At 39.7% G+C, this 16224-nt stretch overlaps 1 protein-coding gene across 1 annotated transcript in view; it reads right to left on the reverse strand.

Moving 5' to 3' along the window:
• FAS (Fas cell surface death receptor) overlaps nt 1-16224 on the reverse strand; it is a 71187-nt gene that overhangs the window by 20989 nt on the left and 33974 nt on the right. Inside the window, exons 4-8 of the mRNA XM_089692781.1 lie at nt 15022-15148; nt 13858-13913; nt 12117-12194; nt 1022-1050; nt 488-514 (exon numbers count right to left, since the gene is read on the reverse strand). Coding sequence (XP_089548907.1) covers nt 488-514; nt 1022-1050; nt 12117-12194; nt 13858-13913; nt 15022-15148 — 317 coding nt within the window. The remainder of the gene's footprint in view (nt 1-487; nt 515-1021; nt 1051-12116; nt 12195-13857; nt 13914-15021; nt 15149-16224) is intronic.

The following is a 16224-nucleotide window of genomic DNA, read 5'->3' on the forward strand; positions in this document are numbered from 1 at the left end:
CCCGAGAAGAGGAGGACTGGGGCTCCTCTGTATAAAACCATATGCACTTACCCACAGAGTAGGTAAGTATAACATGTTTGTCATTAAAAAAAAAAGCCTTTTATAACACTTTAAGGCACAAAATAAATTAACAATGGCTCCTGCAAAACACAGATTTGCATCTCTACAAAAACGTTATTCCAGCCAGTGAGAGATTTTTCACACTTTTTGTGTGTTTTCAGCCTGCATTGTGGAAGAAGTAGAATTGTGAGTTAAGCTATCCTTCAGAAAGCTGAAGATGTATGATTGTTTTGTATTTTCTATGATCAGAAGTGGTGTAACTGGTCCTGCTTTCCATGTGTATGATAACCATTTATCTATATGCAGACTGAACGCAAACAGAAATCACACGTCTATCAGGGCTGCTGCAGCACTAGGTACGATATGTCAAAAAAGTAGATTTTATTAAAGTAAAATGCAATAGGTTTTGTAAATAAACAATAGTTACCTCAGGAGGAGATTTCACAATTTGTTCCTATGGACAAAGGGAAAAAAATCTCATGTCTAACTATACAAATCACTATGGTCAAAGTATAAAAGATACAGCAGCATGGGGATTTGTTGTATATCAAAGATATATTCAAAACAAAATCTCAAATGCCTCGGTTATGTCAAGGCAGAAAGCGTCAAAATATGGGAAGTTTAGCTGGAGTTCATTGATTTGTTCTTTATAAATTCATTAGGTTACTTTGTTGTGGTTATAATGAATTTATGTAATTAATACAACATTTTAGTAAACCATCAATGTTTCTATATTAATATTGTGTTCCAACAATGCATATTAGAGTATGGTAGCCCAAAGACAACCTAGCTAGTAAAAATGACAAAATAGGTGGAGAGCCATCTACTGCCCATAGGCACTATTAGTTCCAGATTGATGATTGCACAGCATTGCACACAGTGGGCAGAGAACATCTCGCCTACTTTTGTCACTATTGTCATTTTATTTTTTTAAGGACTATCATGTATAATATAGACTCACCTCTCTTGTTGAATTCCTGCAGTATCTTACTGAAATATAGACAAATAAAATGTAAATATTGCTAAAAATGTAAAATTACAAGAAAATGAACAGACTAGTGGATAGCATTATTGGATCAAACTTTACACAGTAAATAATACAGGATTATTATTACCCTACAAACCAGGGGCGGACTGACCATTCGAGGACTCGGGCACTGCCTGAGGGCCCGGGGTCAGTAAGGGCCCTATGAGATGCCCCTGGTACCTTTTATTGGCTTTTTCATAGGCTTTTTTGGTTGTGGACAAGGACCCAGGGGCCCTATGATCCCCTATTACCCAGGGGCCCCATGAGTTGCCAGTCCACCCCTGCTACAAACAGAAAAATCAATGTGTAAACTCAGTATAGAGTGTTTCCTTTTTACTTTTCCACCCTTTATCTCTTTATCTGCTTATGTATCTACAAATGAAAGGAGCCCATTTATAATGGTGCCTGTTAATACTGGAGAGTGACGCCACCAACTGATATCCATTGGACACCCCCAGTGTTTCATCCATACTGCACTCTGCATTTTACTTGTAATTGATAAACTGCAGAGCATAGTATGGAGCCTGTGGGGGCCAATCACGTCAATTTGACACGTCACCAAACAGGCTCCCCTGCTCCCAGCACAAATGTTTAGTATTAGAATAAATGGGGTGCAATATACATGTGTAAACACAACACTGTGCTTTAGAAATGAGCCTTTCCTATTAAAGCTGCGGTGTGGACATGGTAAGGTGATACTGCTGCTTTATGACTGAGCCTCTAAGGGCTTGTTCACACTTGCTGAAAATACTTATCAAACGCACCTATAGCGTTAGTAGGCATTAATAGGCGTGTTTCATAAGTATTTAATGAGTGTTAAAAATGCTCCCTCAAATGCCCTATGCGCATTTGCACTGTGGTTAACATGTGATTTTGGCATGTGAAAACCGCACCACAAACGCCTATTATTAACTGTAATGTGTTAATGTGTTGCAACCGTGCCGCAAACGCATGCTGGCCCATTTGCAGCACATTGCCTTATACTAAGGCTGGCCATACACTATACAATTTTCTGTCCAATTTCATTTAGATTTACCTTCAACTGTGTAGTGCAAGGGCCTGCCTAATTGGATACAACTGAAAGTGTTGTTTGGGTTTGACCTCATATTATATGGTTTTTGGTAAATCTAAAGAAAAAATCTCAAGAAAATTGTATACTGTATGGCTTAAATGGAAGGAGTTGAAATGCTTCAACTCCTTTCAAACTTGACATGAAGCGTCATTTTTGAAGCGAAGCGATGCTAACACTTCATGTTTTGATATTGTGAACAGCACTGCGCTGTCCATACTATCAACTGCATAGGCATTTGAAGAGGGTTGAAAATGGCCCTCAAACGCCTGCTTTCAATGCCAGTGTGAACTAGGCCTAACTGTCACTGTTTTTTGTTTTTTTATTTTGTCCAGTAGACAGAAATTAGTTTTAGTATAGTTACACAGTTAGTCTGGCTGAAAAAAGACAAAAGTCCATCCAGTTCAACCATTAAAAAAATAGAAAAAGTTATAATCCTACACCCACAGTTGATCCAGAAGAAGGCAAATAAAAACCCAGCAAAGCATGATCCAATTTGCTCCTGCAGGGAAAAAAAATCCTTCCTGATCCCCCGAAAGGCAATCAGATATTCCCTGGATCAATTTACCTATAAATGTTAGTATTCAGTTATATTCTGTGTATCTAAGAAAGAATCCAGTCTTAGTTTTAGCCAGTAGGTGGAGCTCTAAGCTCATTTTCACATCTGTATCTCTGCATAGAAAATAATACACACAATAATACAATACAAAGGCAAAATAATTATTGACTATATAAAATATTTAATTTTAATCTAACTAAAAAATATTTTTAATAAATAAAGAAATATATATAAAAAAATCAGGCATGGCTGATCACACAGAAAATTTTTGGATATTGCATAACATATTCAATCATTACTCTACTGTCAGCGTACAAAATTTCATTGGTTGTTAACTGTGGGTGTGCAGGACTTTAAAGACACTCATCTCCACAGACAGCCATATGATTAATAAATGTATAAATCATTATTGTAACAACATTATAAAGATGAATAAAAAACACATATAGGCTGAACATGTTTCAAAAACTCCTGTCCTCTCTGCCTGGTAGTCTCTTGGCCTCTTGGAATACAAACACTCGTTCCATGATGGCCTCTCCATTCCGCCGCCATGCATGCGCAATATTGTCACTTCTTTTGTTGCACAGCAGGAGATCCAATAGAGGACAGCAGCCCTTCTCTTCCTGCTGCATTATATTTTAGTAGGGACAGACTAGCTGGCAGTGCATGGTTCAATGATGACACTTGCCCTTTATTTTCTGCTCTAGGCATATTTAAGGGGCCTGTCCTGGGGCATGGCTGTTACTGCTTCTTTCCCAAGTGGACTGGTGCAGCTGGCCATGCCCCAGGACAGATTCCCCTGTTGTGGTGTTTAACCACTTGCCTACTGGGCACTTATACCCCCTTCCTGCCCAGGCCAATTTTCAGCTTTCAGTGCTGTCGCACTTTGAATGACAATTACATGGTTTTAGTATTTTTGGCACACAAATAGAGCTTTCTTTTGGTGGTATTTAATCGCTGCTGTGTGTCTTATTTTTTGCGCTATAGACAAAAAAAGAGCACAAAATTTTTAAAAAAATGTTTTTCTTTGTTTCTATTATAAAATTTTGCAAACAGGTAATTTTTCTCCTTCACTGATGTGCGTTGATGAGGCTGCACTGATGGGCAGAACTGATGAGCACTGATAGGAGGCACTGATAGGCAGCACTGTTGAGCTGGCACTGATGATGCTGCACTGATAGGCAACACTGATGGGCAGCAGTGATGGGTGGCACTGATGGGCACAGGTGGGTGGCACTGATGGGCACAGGTGGGTGGCAATGATGGGCAGAGGTGGGTGGCACTGATGGGTACAGGTGGGTGGCACTGATGGGTACAGGTGGGTGACACAGGTGGGCGGCACTGCTGGTCATTGATCATCAGTGCCCTGATGATCAGTGCCGATCACTTCTCTGACAATTGCCGATTATTGGCAGTACTTTCACAGCGTGAGGAAAGTGCAGTTGATAACCGGCAACTGTATTTACCCGGTGATCTGCTGTGTCATTGGACACAGCTGATCACGTGGTAAAAGGCCGCTGTGATTGGCCGTTTTTCATCACATGATCAGCTGTGTCCGTAGGACACAGGGATCATCTGCAGCACCTGGTGTGCACCTCAGGGGGCGTGTTCTGGAATGACGTCCATGGACGTCGTCCCAGAACTAGACAACCACGCTGTAGCCGTCTTTCGGAAGTTAAGGTCAGATGTTCTTATTATTCTATTCCTTTTCTTTCTCCTAATTACAATGGTTTTAAAAAGTCTACACACCCCTGTTAAAATGTCAGCTTTCTGTGATGTAACAACATGAGACAAAGATAAATAATTTCAGAACTTTTTCCACCTATAATGTGACCTGTAAACTGTACAACTCAATTGAAAAACAAACTGAAATCTTTTAGGGGGGAAGTAAATATAAAAAACTAAAATAATATGGTGGACAAGTGTGCACACCCTCTTATAACTGGGGATGTAGCTATGTTTAGAATTAAGCAACCACATTCAAAATCATGTTCAATAGTCAGTTCACACCGGCCATCATTTAAAGTGCCTCTGATTAACCCCAAATAAAGTTCAGCTGTTCTAGTAGGTCTTTCCTGACATTTTCTTAGTCGCATCCTACAGGAAAAGCCATGGTCCGCAGCTTCCAAAGCATCAGAGGGATCTCACTGTTAAAAGGTATCAGTCAGGAGAAGGGTACAAACGAATTTTCAAGGCATTAGATATAACAGGGAACACAATGAAGACAGTCATCATCAAGTGGAGAAAATATGGCGCAACAGTGACATTACCAAGAACTGGACATCCCTACAAAATTGGTGAAAAGACGAGAAGAAAACTGGTCTGGGAGGCTGCCAAGAGGCCTACAGCAACATTAAAGGAGCTGCAGGAATATCTGGCAAGTACTGGCTGTGTGGTACATGTGACAACAATTCCCCATATTCTTCATATGTCTGGACTATGGGGTAGAGTGGCAAGATGGAAGCTTTTTCTTACAAAGAAAGACATCCAAGTCCAGATACAAAATCACATATGATGTCTCCCAAAAGCATGTGGGAAAATGTGTTATGGTCTGATGAAACCAAGGTTGAACTTTTTGGCCATAATTCCAAAAGATATGTTTGGCGCAAAAACAACACTGCACATCACCAAAAGAACACCATACCCACAGTGAAGCATGGTGGTGGCAGCATCATGGTTTGGGGCTGTGTTTCTTCAGCTGGAACTGGGGCCTTCATTAAGGTAGAGGGAATTATGAACAGTTCCAAATACCAGTCAATATTGGCACAAAACCTTCAGGCTAACTGCTAGAAAGCTGAACATGAAGAGGAACTTAATTTTTCAGCATGAGAACGATCCAAAGCATACATCCAAATCAACAAAGGAATGGATTCACCAGAAGAAGATTAAGGTTTTGAGTCCAATAGAAAATCTGTGGGGGGATCTGAAGAGGGTTGTACACAGGAGATTCCCTAGCAATCTGACAGATTTAGATTTTTTTTGCAAGGAAGAGTGGCCAAATATTGCCAAGTCAAGATGTACCATGCTGATAGACTCATACCCAAAAAGACTGAGTGCTGGAATCAAATCAAAAGGTGCTTCAATAAAGTATTAGTTTAAGGGTGTGCACACTTATGCAATCATATTATTGTAGTTTTTTTATTTTTACTTCCCTCCACCTAAAAGATTTCAGTTTGTTGTTCAACTGAGTTGTACAGTTTATAGGTCACATTAAAGGTGGAAAAAGTTCTGAAATGGTTTATCTTTGTCTCTTTTTTTTTACATCACAGAAACCTGACATTTTAACAGGGGTGTGTAGACTTTTTATATCCACTGTATTTGACAAATAAAAATATTTTTCTCGCATTTGGATTGAAAAATATAGTTTTTTTTCTTTTTCTTTTAATTAATATAATTTTTTTTTTCGCAAAGTGGGATTACCTTATTGGAAAAATCTTTGTTTATGATTTATAAGTAAACTGAGGTTCTTTTCTGTACTAGATGTGTTTACCAATGCTTCTGCTGCCCTGGTTTCTGTGTGCACTTCTTTCCGATTTTGGGCCATCACGGGACTGCATGGACTGCGTTATTTTTAAATCCTTATAGGCTGACTGAGATATACTGTACTTCTCACTGACACTGTAAATCCTATACTTCTCACTGACACTGTAAATCCTATACTTGTCACTGACACTGTAAATCCTATACTTCTCACTGACAGTGTAAACTCTATACTTGTCACTGACACTGTAAACCCTATACTTCTCACTGACACTGTAAATCCTATACTTCTCACTGACACTGTAAATCCTATACTTCTCACTGACAGTGTAAACTCTATACTTGTCACTGACACTGTAAATCCTATACTTCTCACTGACAGTGTAAACTCTATACTTCTCACTGACACTGTAAATCCTATACTTCTCACTGACAGTGTAAACTCTATACTTCTCACTGACACTGTAAATCCTATACTTCTCACTGACACTGTAAATCCTATACTTCTCACTGACACTGTAAATCCTATACTTCTCACTGACACTGTAAATCTTATACTTCTCACTGACACTGTAAATCTTATACTTCTCACTGACACTGTAAACCATATACTTGTCACTGACACTGTAAATCCTATACTTCTCACTGACACTGTAAATCCTATACTTCTCACTGACACTGTAAATCCTATACTTCTCACTGACACTGTAAATCCTATACTTCTCACTGACACTGTAAATCTTATACTTTTCACTGACACTGTAAACCCTATACTTGTCACTGACACTGTAAACCCTATACTTCTCACTGACACTGTAAACTCTATACTTGTCACTGACACTGTAAATCCGATACTTGTCACTGACACTGTAAACCCTATACTTGTCACTGACACTGTAAACTCTATACTTGTCACTGACACTGTAAACTCTATTCTTGTCACTGACACTGTAAACTCTATACTTGTCACTGACACTGTAAATCCTATACTTGTCACTGACACTGTAAATCCTATACATGTCACTGACACTGTAAATCCTATACTTCTCACTGACACTGTAAATCCTATACTTCTCACTGACACTGTAAATCTTATACTTCTCACTGACACTGTAAACCCTATACTTCTCACTGACACTGTAAATCCTATACTTCGCAATGACACTGTAAACTTTATACTTCTCACTGACACTGTAAACCCTATACTTGTCAATGACACTGTAAACCCTATACTTGTCACTGACACTGTAAACTCTATACTTGTCACTGACACTGTAAATCCGATACTTCTCACTGACACTGTAAACCCTATACTTGTCACTGACACTGTAAACTCTATACTTGTCACTGACACTGTAAACCCTATACTTGTCACTGACACTGTAAACTCTATTCTTGTCACTGACACTGTAAACTCTATACTTGTCACTGACACTGTAAATCCTATACTTGTCACTGACACTGTAAATCCTATACATGTCACTGACACTGTAAATCCTATACTTCTCAATGACACTGTAAACTCTATACTTGTCACTGACACTGTAAACCCTATACTTCTCACTGACACTGTAAACTCTATACTTGTCACTGACACTGTAAACTCTATACTTGTCACTGACACTGTAAACCCTATACTTCTCACTGACACTGTAAACCCTATACTTCTCACTGACACTGTAAACCCTATACTTCTCACTGACACTGTAAACCCTATACTTCTCACTGACACTGTAAACTCTATACTTCTCACTGACACTGTAAACCCTATACTTCTCACTGACACTGTAAACTCTATACTTGTCACTGACACTGTAAATTCTATACTTCTCACTGACACTGTAAATCCTATACTTCTCACTGACACTGTAAACCCTATACTTCTCACTGACACTGTAAATCCTATACTTCTCACTGACACTGTAAATCCTATACTTCTCACTGACAGTGTAAATCCTATACTTCTCACTGACACTGTAAATCCTATACTTCTCACTGACACTGTAAATCCTATACTTCTCACTGACACTGTTAATCCTATACTTCTCACTGACACTGTAAACCCCATACTTGTCACTGACACTGTAAATCCTATACTTCTCACTGACACTGTAAATCCTATACTTGTCACTGACACTGTAAATCCTATACTTCTCACTGACACTGTAAATCCTATACTTGTCACTAACGCTGTGAGTCCTTGAATTCAATATATCTGATACTGATTGAATTAATTCGTTTTTGTGAGTAGATACCATTGAATAGTACAATGTTTTGATTCATGCTTGTATACATACTGTCTCTGACATTAAGGTCCCTGAAGAAGAGAGAAACCAACGCATTGGTCATTGATAATGACATTTTGATGACTGAACTGTTTATATCAGTGTACCTACATTCAGGAGAGTATAAGGGTTTTTGACAAATGTTCAACCTATATTTGTTTTGTATTTATCTATTTTAATGTTATTACAATAAAGATTCATAAACTTTTTATCATCCATTGGATGTTAACTATACTCAACCAGGCGAATGGGAACTTTTCTAAGATGTAATCCACCAAGCGGATAAAAAATTCTCAGCACATTTTATGGACCAAAGTCCACTTCTTCAGGAGAAAAAAAGAGGATTGTTGCTCATCTATCTATTCCTAAGCATTGTAAAAGAGCCACTATTTGTAAAAACACACATCATTCAGCAGTGAGCGTTGCCAAAAGTCTGACCTGGAGACCATGAGAAGGATAGGGGCGGGGGGACAACAGACTAACAAGGCATCCCAGATGTGCTTTCCAAATCCCCTAATTAGACTTTAACACCATCCCCAGTTCAATCCAACTTGCAGCAAGAAGAAATAAGAAAACACCCCAGAATGCTCCCTCCTGTGCCTCCACTTTGTGAAGGTCCTACCTCTGATCTGTTTCACCTTAGTGCAAACATCGTGTGTATTTTTAATAAATAGTGGCTGTTTTGCAAATGCCAATGTGTATGAAACATTCCTCTTTTGCTCTCCTGAAGAAGTGGACTTTGGTTCACAAAATGCTTATCAAAAATATTTGAGAATGTACTGTGTAATCGGCTGTCTGATTTTTGTTTTTAAATTAAATATGCTTTGTAAGCCTATTTATTGATAAAATGATGTTGTAACCTATGAGTACAGTGGTAACTTGTGTGTACTTAGAAAGTCCCATAGGATGTTGATACACTCTGATGTGGATCAAACTGCAGAGTATTCACTTCAGCTCCAGAAGGTTTTACCCCCTTCATGACTAGGCCATTTTTTGCTGTTGGGCACTGCGCTACTTTAACTGGTAATTGCATATACGTGCAATATTGTACCCAAACAAAATTTATATAATTTTTTTCTTTCACACAAATAGAGCTTTCTTTTAGTGGTATTTGATCTTTTTTTATCTTTTTCGATATAAGTGAAAAATGGCCGCAATTTTTTTTTTTTTAAACTGTATTTTTTGCTTCCTGCTATAAAACATATCCAATAAAAAATAATTAGCAAAATCTAATTTCTTCATAAATTTTCTCCAAAATGTATACTTCTACATGTCTTTGGTAAAAAAAAAACCCAATAAGTGTATACTAATTGGTTTGCGTGAAAGTGTCTACAAACTAATATTTTAATATATTTATAAACGATATATAGGGTCTGGGATTAAAAATCCCATTTCAGTCTTCGCAGATCACACCAAGCTGTGCAGTGGAATAACGTCCTTACAGGATGTCTTCAACTTACAAGCCGACCTCAATGCACTGTTTAATTGGGCAATTATGTGGCAAATGAAACATCGCCAAAATACACACGTTCCTAACCCCAGAAACCATTAAACAGCTCATCCACTCCCTCATCATATCACGATTCGATTACTGCAACTCCCTCCTTACTGGCCTGCCTCGCCGCTGGCTATCCCCGCTTCAGTCGATTCTGAATACGGCTGCCAGACTCATTCACCTTTCCAACCGCTTCGTTTCCACCACCCCCCTCTGCCAATCCCTCCACTGGCTTCCGATTGCGCAACGGATCAAATTCAAAATCCTAACACTGACGTACAAAGCCGTCCACCATACTGCCCCGAACTACATCACCGACCTAATATCCAAGTACCACCCAACAGGCACACTCTGCTCCTCACAAGACTTCCTTCTCTCTAGTTCCCTGGTCTCCTCCTCCCATGCCCGCCTCCAGGACTTCTCCAGGGTGTCACCCATCCTCTGGAACTCCCTGCCCCAACCCATCAGATTATCACCTACTCTCCTCTCCTTTAGGTGCACCCTGAAAACCCATCTCTTCAGGGAAGCCTACCCCACCCCCTGCTAACTTGCCGACCTCCTCCACTCTTCCTACCACTCCATCCCCCACAGCTTTCTCCTCCTGTGCCACTATCCCCTCCCTCCTAGATTGCATTGTATTGTTATTGTTCTGTCACATGTTCTGTCCCCCTTTGTAATGTACAGCGCTGAGCGAACTATTGGCGCTTTATAAATACTGTATAATAATGTTGATAAATGTAAGGTTCTGCACTTGGGGGATAAGAATATGCATGCATCATACATACTAGGGGGGGTACAACTGGGGGAATCAATGGTGGACAAGGATCTGGGGGTTCTGGTAGATCACAAGCTTAATAATGGCATGCAATGCCAAGCTGTGGTTTCTAAAGCGAGCAAAATCCTCTCTTGTATTAAAAGAGGTATAGACTCCAGAGAGAGAGATATCATATTACCCCGGTACAAATCATTAGTAAGACCTCATCTGGAATATGCAGTTCAGTTTTGGGCACCAATTCACAAAAAGAATATTGGGGAACTGGAGAAAGTACAGAGAAGGGCAACCAAACTGATACGAGGCATGGAGGAGCTCAGCTATGAGGAAAGATTAGAGGAACTGAATTTATTCTCTTTTGAGAAGAGGAGATTGAGGGGGGATATGATCAACATGTATAATACATAAGGGGGGATATGATCAACATGTATAATACATAAGGGGGATATGATCACCATGTATAAATACATCAGTGGTTCATATAGTGAACTCGGTGTAGAGCTATTCACCCTGAGGTCATCACAGAGGACAAGGGGGAACTCTTTACGGCTGAAGGAAAAGAAATGTAATCTCCAAATACAGAAATGTTTCTTCAGAGTGAGAGCTGTGAAAATGTGGAATAGACTCCCTCAAGAGTTGGTTCTGGCCAGCTCAGTGGATTGCTTCAAAAAAGGCCTGGATTCTTTCTTAGATACACAGAATATAACTGGTTACTAACATTTATATGTAAAGTGGAATATGCCTCTCATAAGATCAGGAAGGGATTTTTTCCCTGCAGGAGCAAATTGGATCATGCTTTGCTGGATTTTTTTGCCTTCCTCTGGATCAACTGTGGGTGTAGGATTATAACTTTTTTTTTTTTATAGTTGAAATGGATGGACTTTTATCTTTTTTCAGCCAGACTAACTATGTAACCATATAACTATAGTATATATATTGGAATATTTTTTTCTAATACTAACTGATTTTTTTATACTAACCTATACTAGCAGTCCAACACTAACTGATGCTGGGGGGAGCTGGCTATCTGCCACTGATATCACCAGTGACACTGATAAAGTGATCAGTGATAATACTGCCACTGTACAGGGGGTCAAGGGGTTAAGTGTGTGCCTAACAATGTGCAATGTGTGCTGCGTTTACTAATCACATGCACAATCACAGTGGGTGTCAGCAGGGGGGGGGTGCATGCTAGAAAGTCGCTGTGCCTGCATGAGTCGCCCATCCGCAGTACATTGCAGGCAGTCCTTAAGCAGGTATTCCTTGTCCAATACAACATATTAAATGCATCTAGTGAATTACACTTTTTAGGGCAGGAATATTGATACAGCTTTGTCTGAATCCTACTGAACTTATCTTGTATACTTACAGAGAACAAAAGTGATTCCTGCAAAGACAATAACTCCTAATATTGGCCACACTATTGCGTGTGCTCTGCCTGAAAAATCTGAAAAAGAAGCAAAAACATTGGAAAAAAGTAAAGTTTTGCCATAAATCAATAAATATATTTTATGTCATGTATGCTGTAGAACAGGGGTGTCCAGCCTGAAGCCCACGGACCGCACGTGGCCAAAGACGGCTATGAATACGGCCCAACACAAAATTCTAAACTGTCCTGAAGATCTTGATTTTTTTTGTTTATGCTTTTACACTTAGCAAACACATGTGGCTGAAGAAAAGTTTAACAGTGTCTCTTTGCTGGACTTTTATAAGTCCTATCTTTCCAAAGAAAAATCCCCTATTCTTCACAATCACGTCTTATTCGCGTCATCAGTTTTCGTCAGCACCTATATTTGTGAGCAACTATTTTCGGGGATGAAGCACACGAAGGACAAAATTTTAACCTAAATATTTGATGAGCACCTTGAGAACTCATTGAGAATTGCTGCTACATCCATTGAACCAGATATGGCTGCGTTAGCTCATCAAAAGCAGTGTCAAGTATGGCACTCATTCTATGTTACCTCTTTTACTTTTATAATAAAAAAATATTATTACAAAAAAATGAAGTTTTGTTATTCAGATAGGTATATTATCTATATCAGTGATCGGTAATTTGTGATCTGCCCAACTCTTTCCACTCATTGGCTATCCTTATTATTAGTGTATTTTATGTGTAGCTCAAGACAATACTTCTTCTTCCAATGTGGTCCAGGAAAGTCAAAAGGTTGGACACCTCTGCTTTTTGATTGTTATTTAAGTAATCAATAAATTAAAGCAAAGAACACTATTCTCTCGTTTATACCAACATATGTCATCAAGGTATGGCTGCCCATGCCAAACTATGTTTGAAAGAATGGGGTTTCCATCCTGATTGACTGGCCTCAGGTGATATACAGAGATGAAAAGCATCCTCCTACCTATGTTGTACCTGTTTATCTGCAGTATTCTCTTCTCTACATCCGTTCTAAGTCCAGGATATTTAAAGTTTTCTGAGAATTTAGAAAAAAGGGGATGGAGAGCTGAAATTACACTCTGTAGACCTCAGTGAGAGAGCTGATTGGAGGGAAGAGACACACCCCTCCCCAAACAGCTCACAAGAACAGAGCTGAGGCTGTCAATCTGCTGGAGTTCCTTCCCCTGTCACCATTTTTCTCTTGGTGTCAAGAAAACTTGTCAGAAGTGATTCATGCTGATAGCAGAGGAATGAAGTAGCAGACAGAAATTACACTTAGTGCTCTTAATTGAGACAAGTATACACTATGGAGGGATATGCTTTGATCATATTTCACGTCTGAGGTTTACAACCACTTTAACTGACTGTCCCACTCTGTACACTATGCTGCACGTTACATGTCATGCGTCTGCCTGTACAATGATGTACACTATGTTGTAGGTTACATACTCCCATCTGTCTACTCACTACACTGTGCTGTGAGTTCACATACGTCTGACTGAGCTATTCTGTACACTGTCATTCATTCATTTATATTTTGGACTGCTACACCCTATACACTATGCTGAACATAATATACTCTAGTCTAGACCATGACACGCTGTATTGCACAATAAGTACTTCACACTATTCCAATGTGTATGCTGCCCTATAGGTGAGAGCAATTTCTTTTGCGGTTTATGTGTTTATCTGTTATAGTAACAGGGGAACTCACTTTTGCAAATGGTGTCTTTTGTGGATGTACATTCCTCATCAATTCCGTTATCACATCTAAAATAAAAATATGACCATTAATATACAATATAAAGTGAAAGAGATCTGACAGATTTAGGAAGCGCTCTTACTAACAGGTGATTTAATTTACACATTTTCACCAATGAGGTTTACTATTAAATAATGACTGCAGTGTAATGTTCATGTTCACATATTAACTGTGGGTGTATGAGCAAGAAAACAGAGAAGACAAAGTTAATGAGCATAATAATACAGCTGCCAGTGATCTAGTAATGTGCCAGGTGATTGGTAAACATTAGCATCATATGAGGTTGTGGATGTGTTGATGCCAATCTAGAGTGCTTTTTATACAGATTGAGTTTGGAGGATTAAGGCTACGTTCACACTAGCGTTGTGTGCAGGTGGCGGAGAGGCGTTTGGGAAGCGTTTTTACCAATCTGCCAATTCTGCACATTACAGCACATGGTGCTGTTCTAACGGGAGCATTTGCGTCACGTCGCGTTGCGGCAAAACGGACGCCTCTGGTCGAGTCAGGAGACTTTGAAGCCTCCTATTCTCGTCTATGGTGCCGCTCCGCAAACGGCGTTTGCGGTGCAGTTGCGACGCGGTTGTGGGGCGTTTGCGGAGCGGTAACACCACTCAAACTGCATTATAGGCGTTTGTGGGGCGTTATTAATGCTCGGCAAACGCCTAGCAACCGCCGCTAAAATGCGTATGCGGCGTTTGCGGAGCGTTTGCCGAGCGTTAAAAAACGCTCCGCAAACGCCAGACCAACGCTTGCCAAATGCTATAGGGGCGTTTGGCAAGCGTTGGTAAAACAGCCAAGTGTGAACGAGCCCGAAGTGTGTTGATTTTAATTTATATTAAAATAAGACAATTCCCCCCTTCCTTTTCCGCCCAATCAGCCCAGCATACCAGCAAAGTAAGAATGTGGCCTGATATCCCCCTGCCATGCTGATACCAACCCACACACCCTTCACTATTGGGGGGAGTGCTTTGAGAGGGGTCCCCTAATTAAGGATATCATTCTAAAAGCAGTGGTACCTGATACTGACTGGGGCACATTTTTCTGCACCCCCAATGCCAAATTTACATATAGTATAACATTTTTTTAAAAAGATATATATATATATATTCCACTGACTCGCTACAGTGTTGACATCGGTTGCAGTTCACATCAGCTGATGACAAACTTTCAGAACAGAAGAATCCTTTTTTACATTTGCAAACTGTATTTTGGGTTGTTGTACATGGATGAAGCTCTTCTTGACCTGCAATATGTGAAGGAAAGCAATCAAAGATCATCAAAAATAGAAATCAAACAATATTAGAGAGTGTTTTTTGTGTTCACATCAGAATGCCTGCATTAACGCAGGTTGCATTGTTGTACTGTTATTATTTCTCAAATGCTTCACACTTAATCAACATTTCTGTTTAAATGGCAAAATGTAGGACAACACACCAGAGATGCAGCCCTTTAGGACCTTTTTCATCATACTGTAAAAAAACGCATTGCAATGAATAGGTCATATTGCCTATGCATTTTATTGTGTGTGGAAATGCACAATGGTGCTTCTGGTGTGAAGAAACCCCCCAAGCTGTACATGGCAGGAAAACCCAATGCGCACCTGTACACCAGCACTCACAAAAGGACTGATTTACTAAACCTAGAAAGTGCAAAATCTGGTGCAGCTGTGCATGGCAGTGAATCAGCTTCTAACTTCAGCTTGTTCAATTAAGCTTTGATAATAAAACCTGGAAGCTGATTGGTTTCTCTGCAGAGCTGCACCAGATGTTGCACTCTCCAGTTTTAGTAAATCAACCCCACAGTTCTAGCTGTCAGTTAAGATCACTTTAGAACTTGATAAATACAAAATATATGTCATGATTTGGTTAAAACAAAGAAAGGCAGTTGGTGAGAGATTAAATGGCCTAGATATTTATAGTCAACTGGATATTGAAGAAGAAGCAGAAGAGGTAACTGGTGGACATGTATCAAAACTGAAGCAGATGGAATCTGTAGCAGCCATGCAAAACAACCAATCAGCCTCTAAGTTTAGCTTGTTCAGTTAAACTTTAAAGCGGTAGTAAAGTAACAAAAGAAAGAAAAAATAATGTGCTAATATACATCACATACTAGAACATTATGCGAGACTTACCTTAAAATGAAGTCCTCCAGCAACATGTTATCCCCATTGACAGGGCTTCCATGATCACCCAGTCTTCCTTCCAGGTTTGCGGGCTCCCGCCGTTTGAATGGCTGAGCCACGATTACGTAACTGCTGTGCATGCTTGCAGGAGTCACAGCCGTGGCACAGCTCTCTCAATGGATGGCATGCTGTCCATT

Source organism: Staurois parvus, unplaced genomic scaffold (assembly GCF_062004578.1).
Source record: "Staurois parvus isolate SC_StPar_1 unplaced genomic scaffold, SC_StPar_1.0 ptg000604l, whole genome shotgun sequence".
NCBI lineage: Eukaryota > Metazoa > Chordata > Amphibia > Anura > Ranidae > Staurois > Staurois parvus.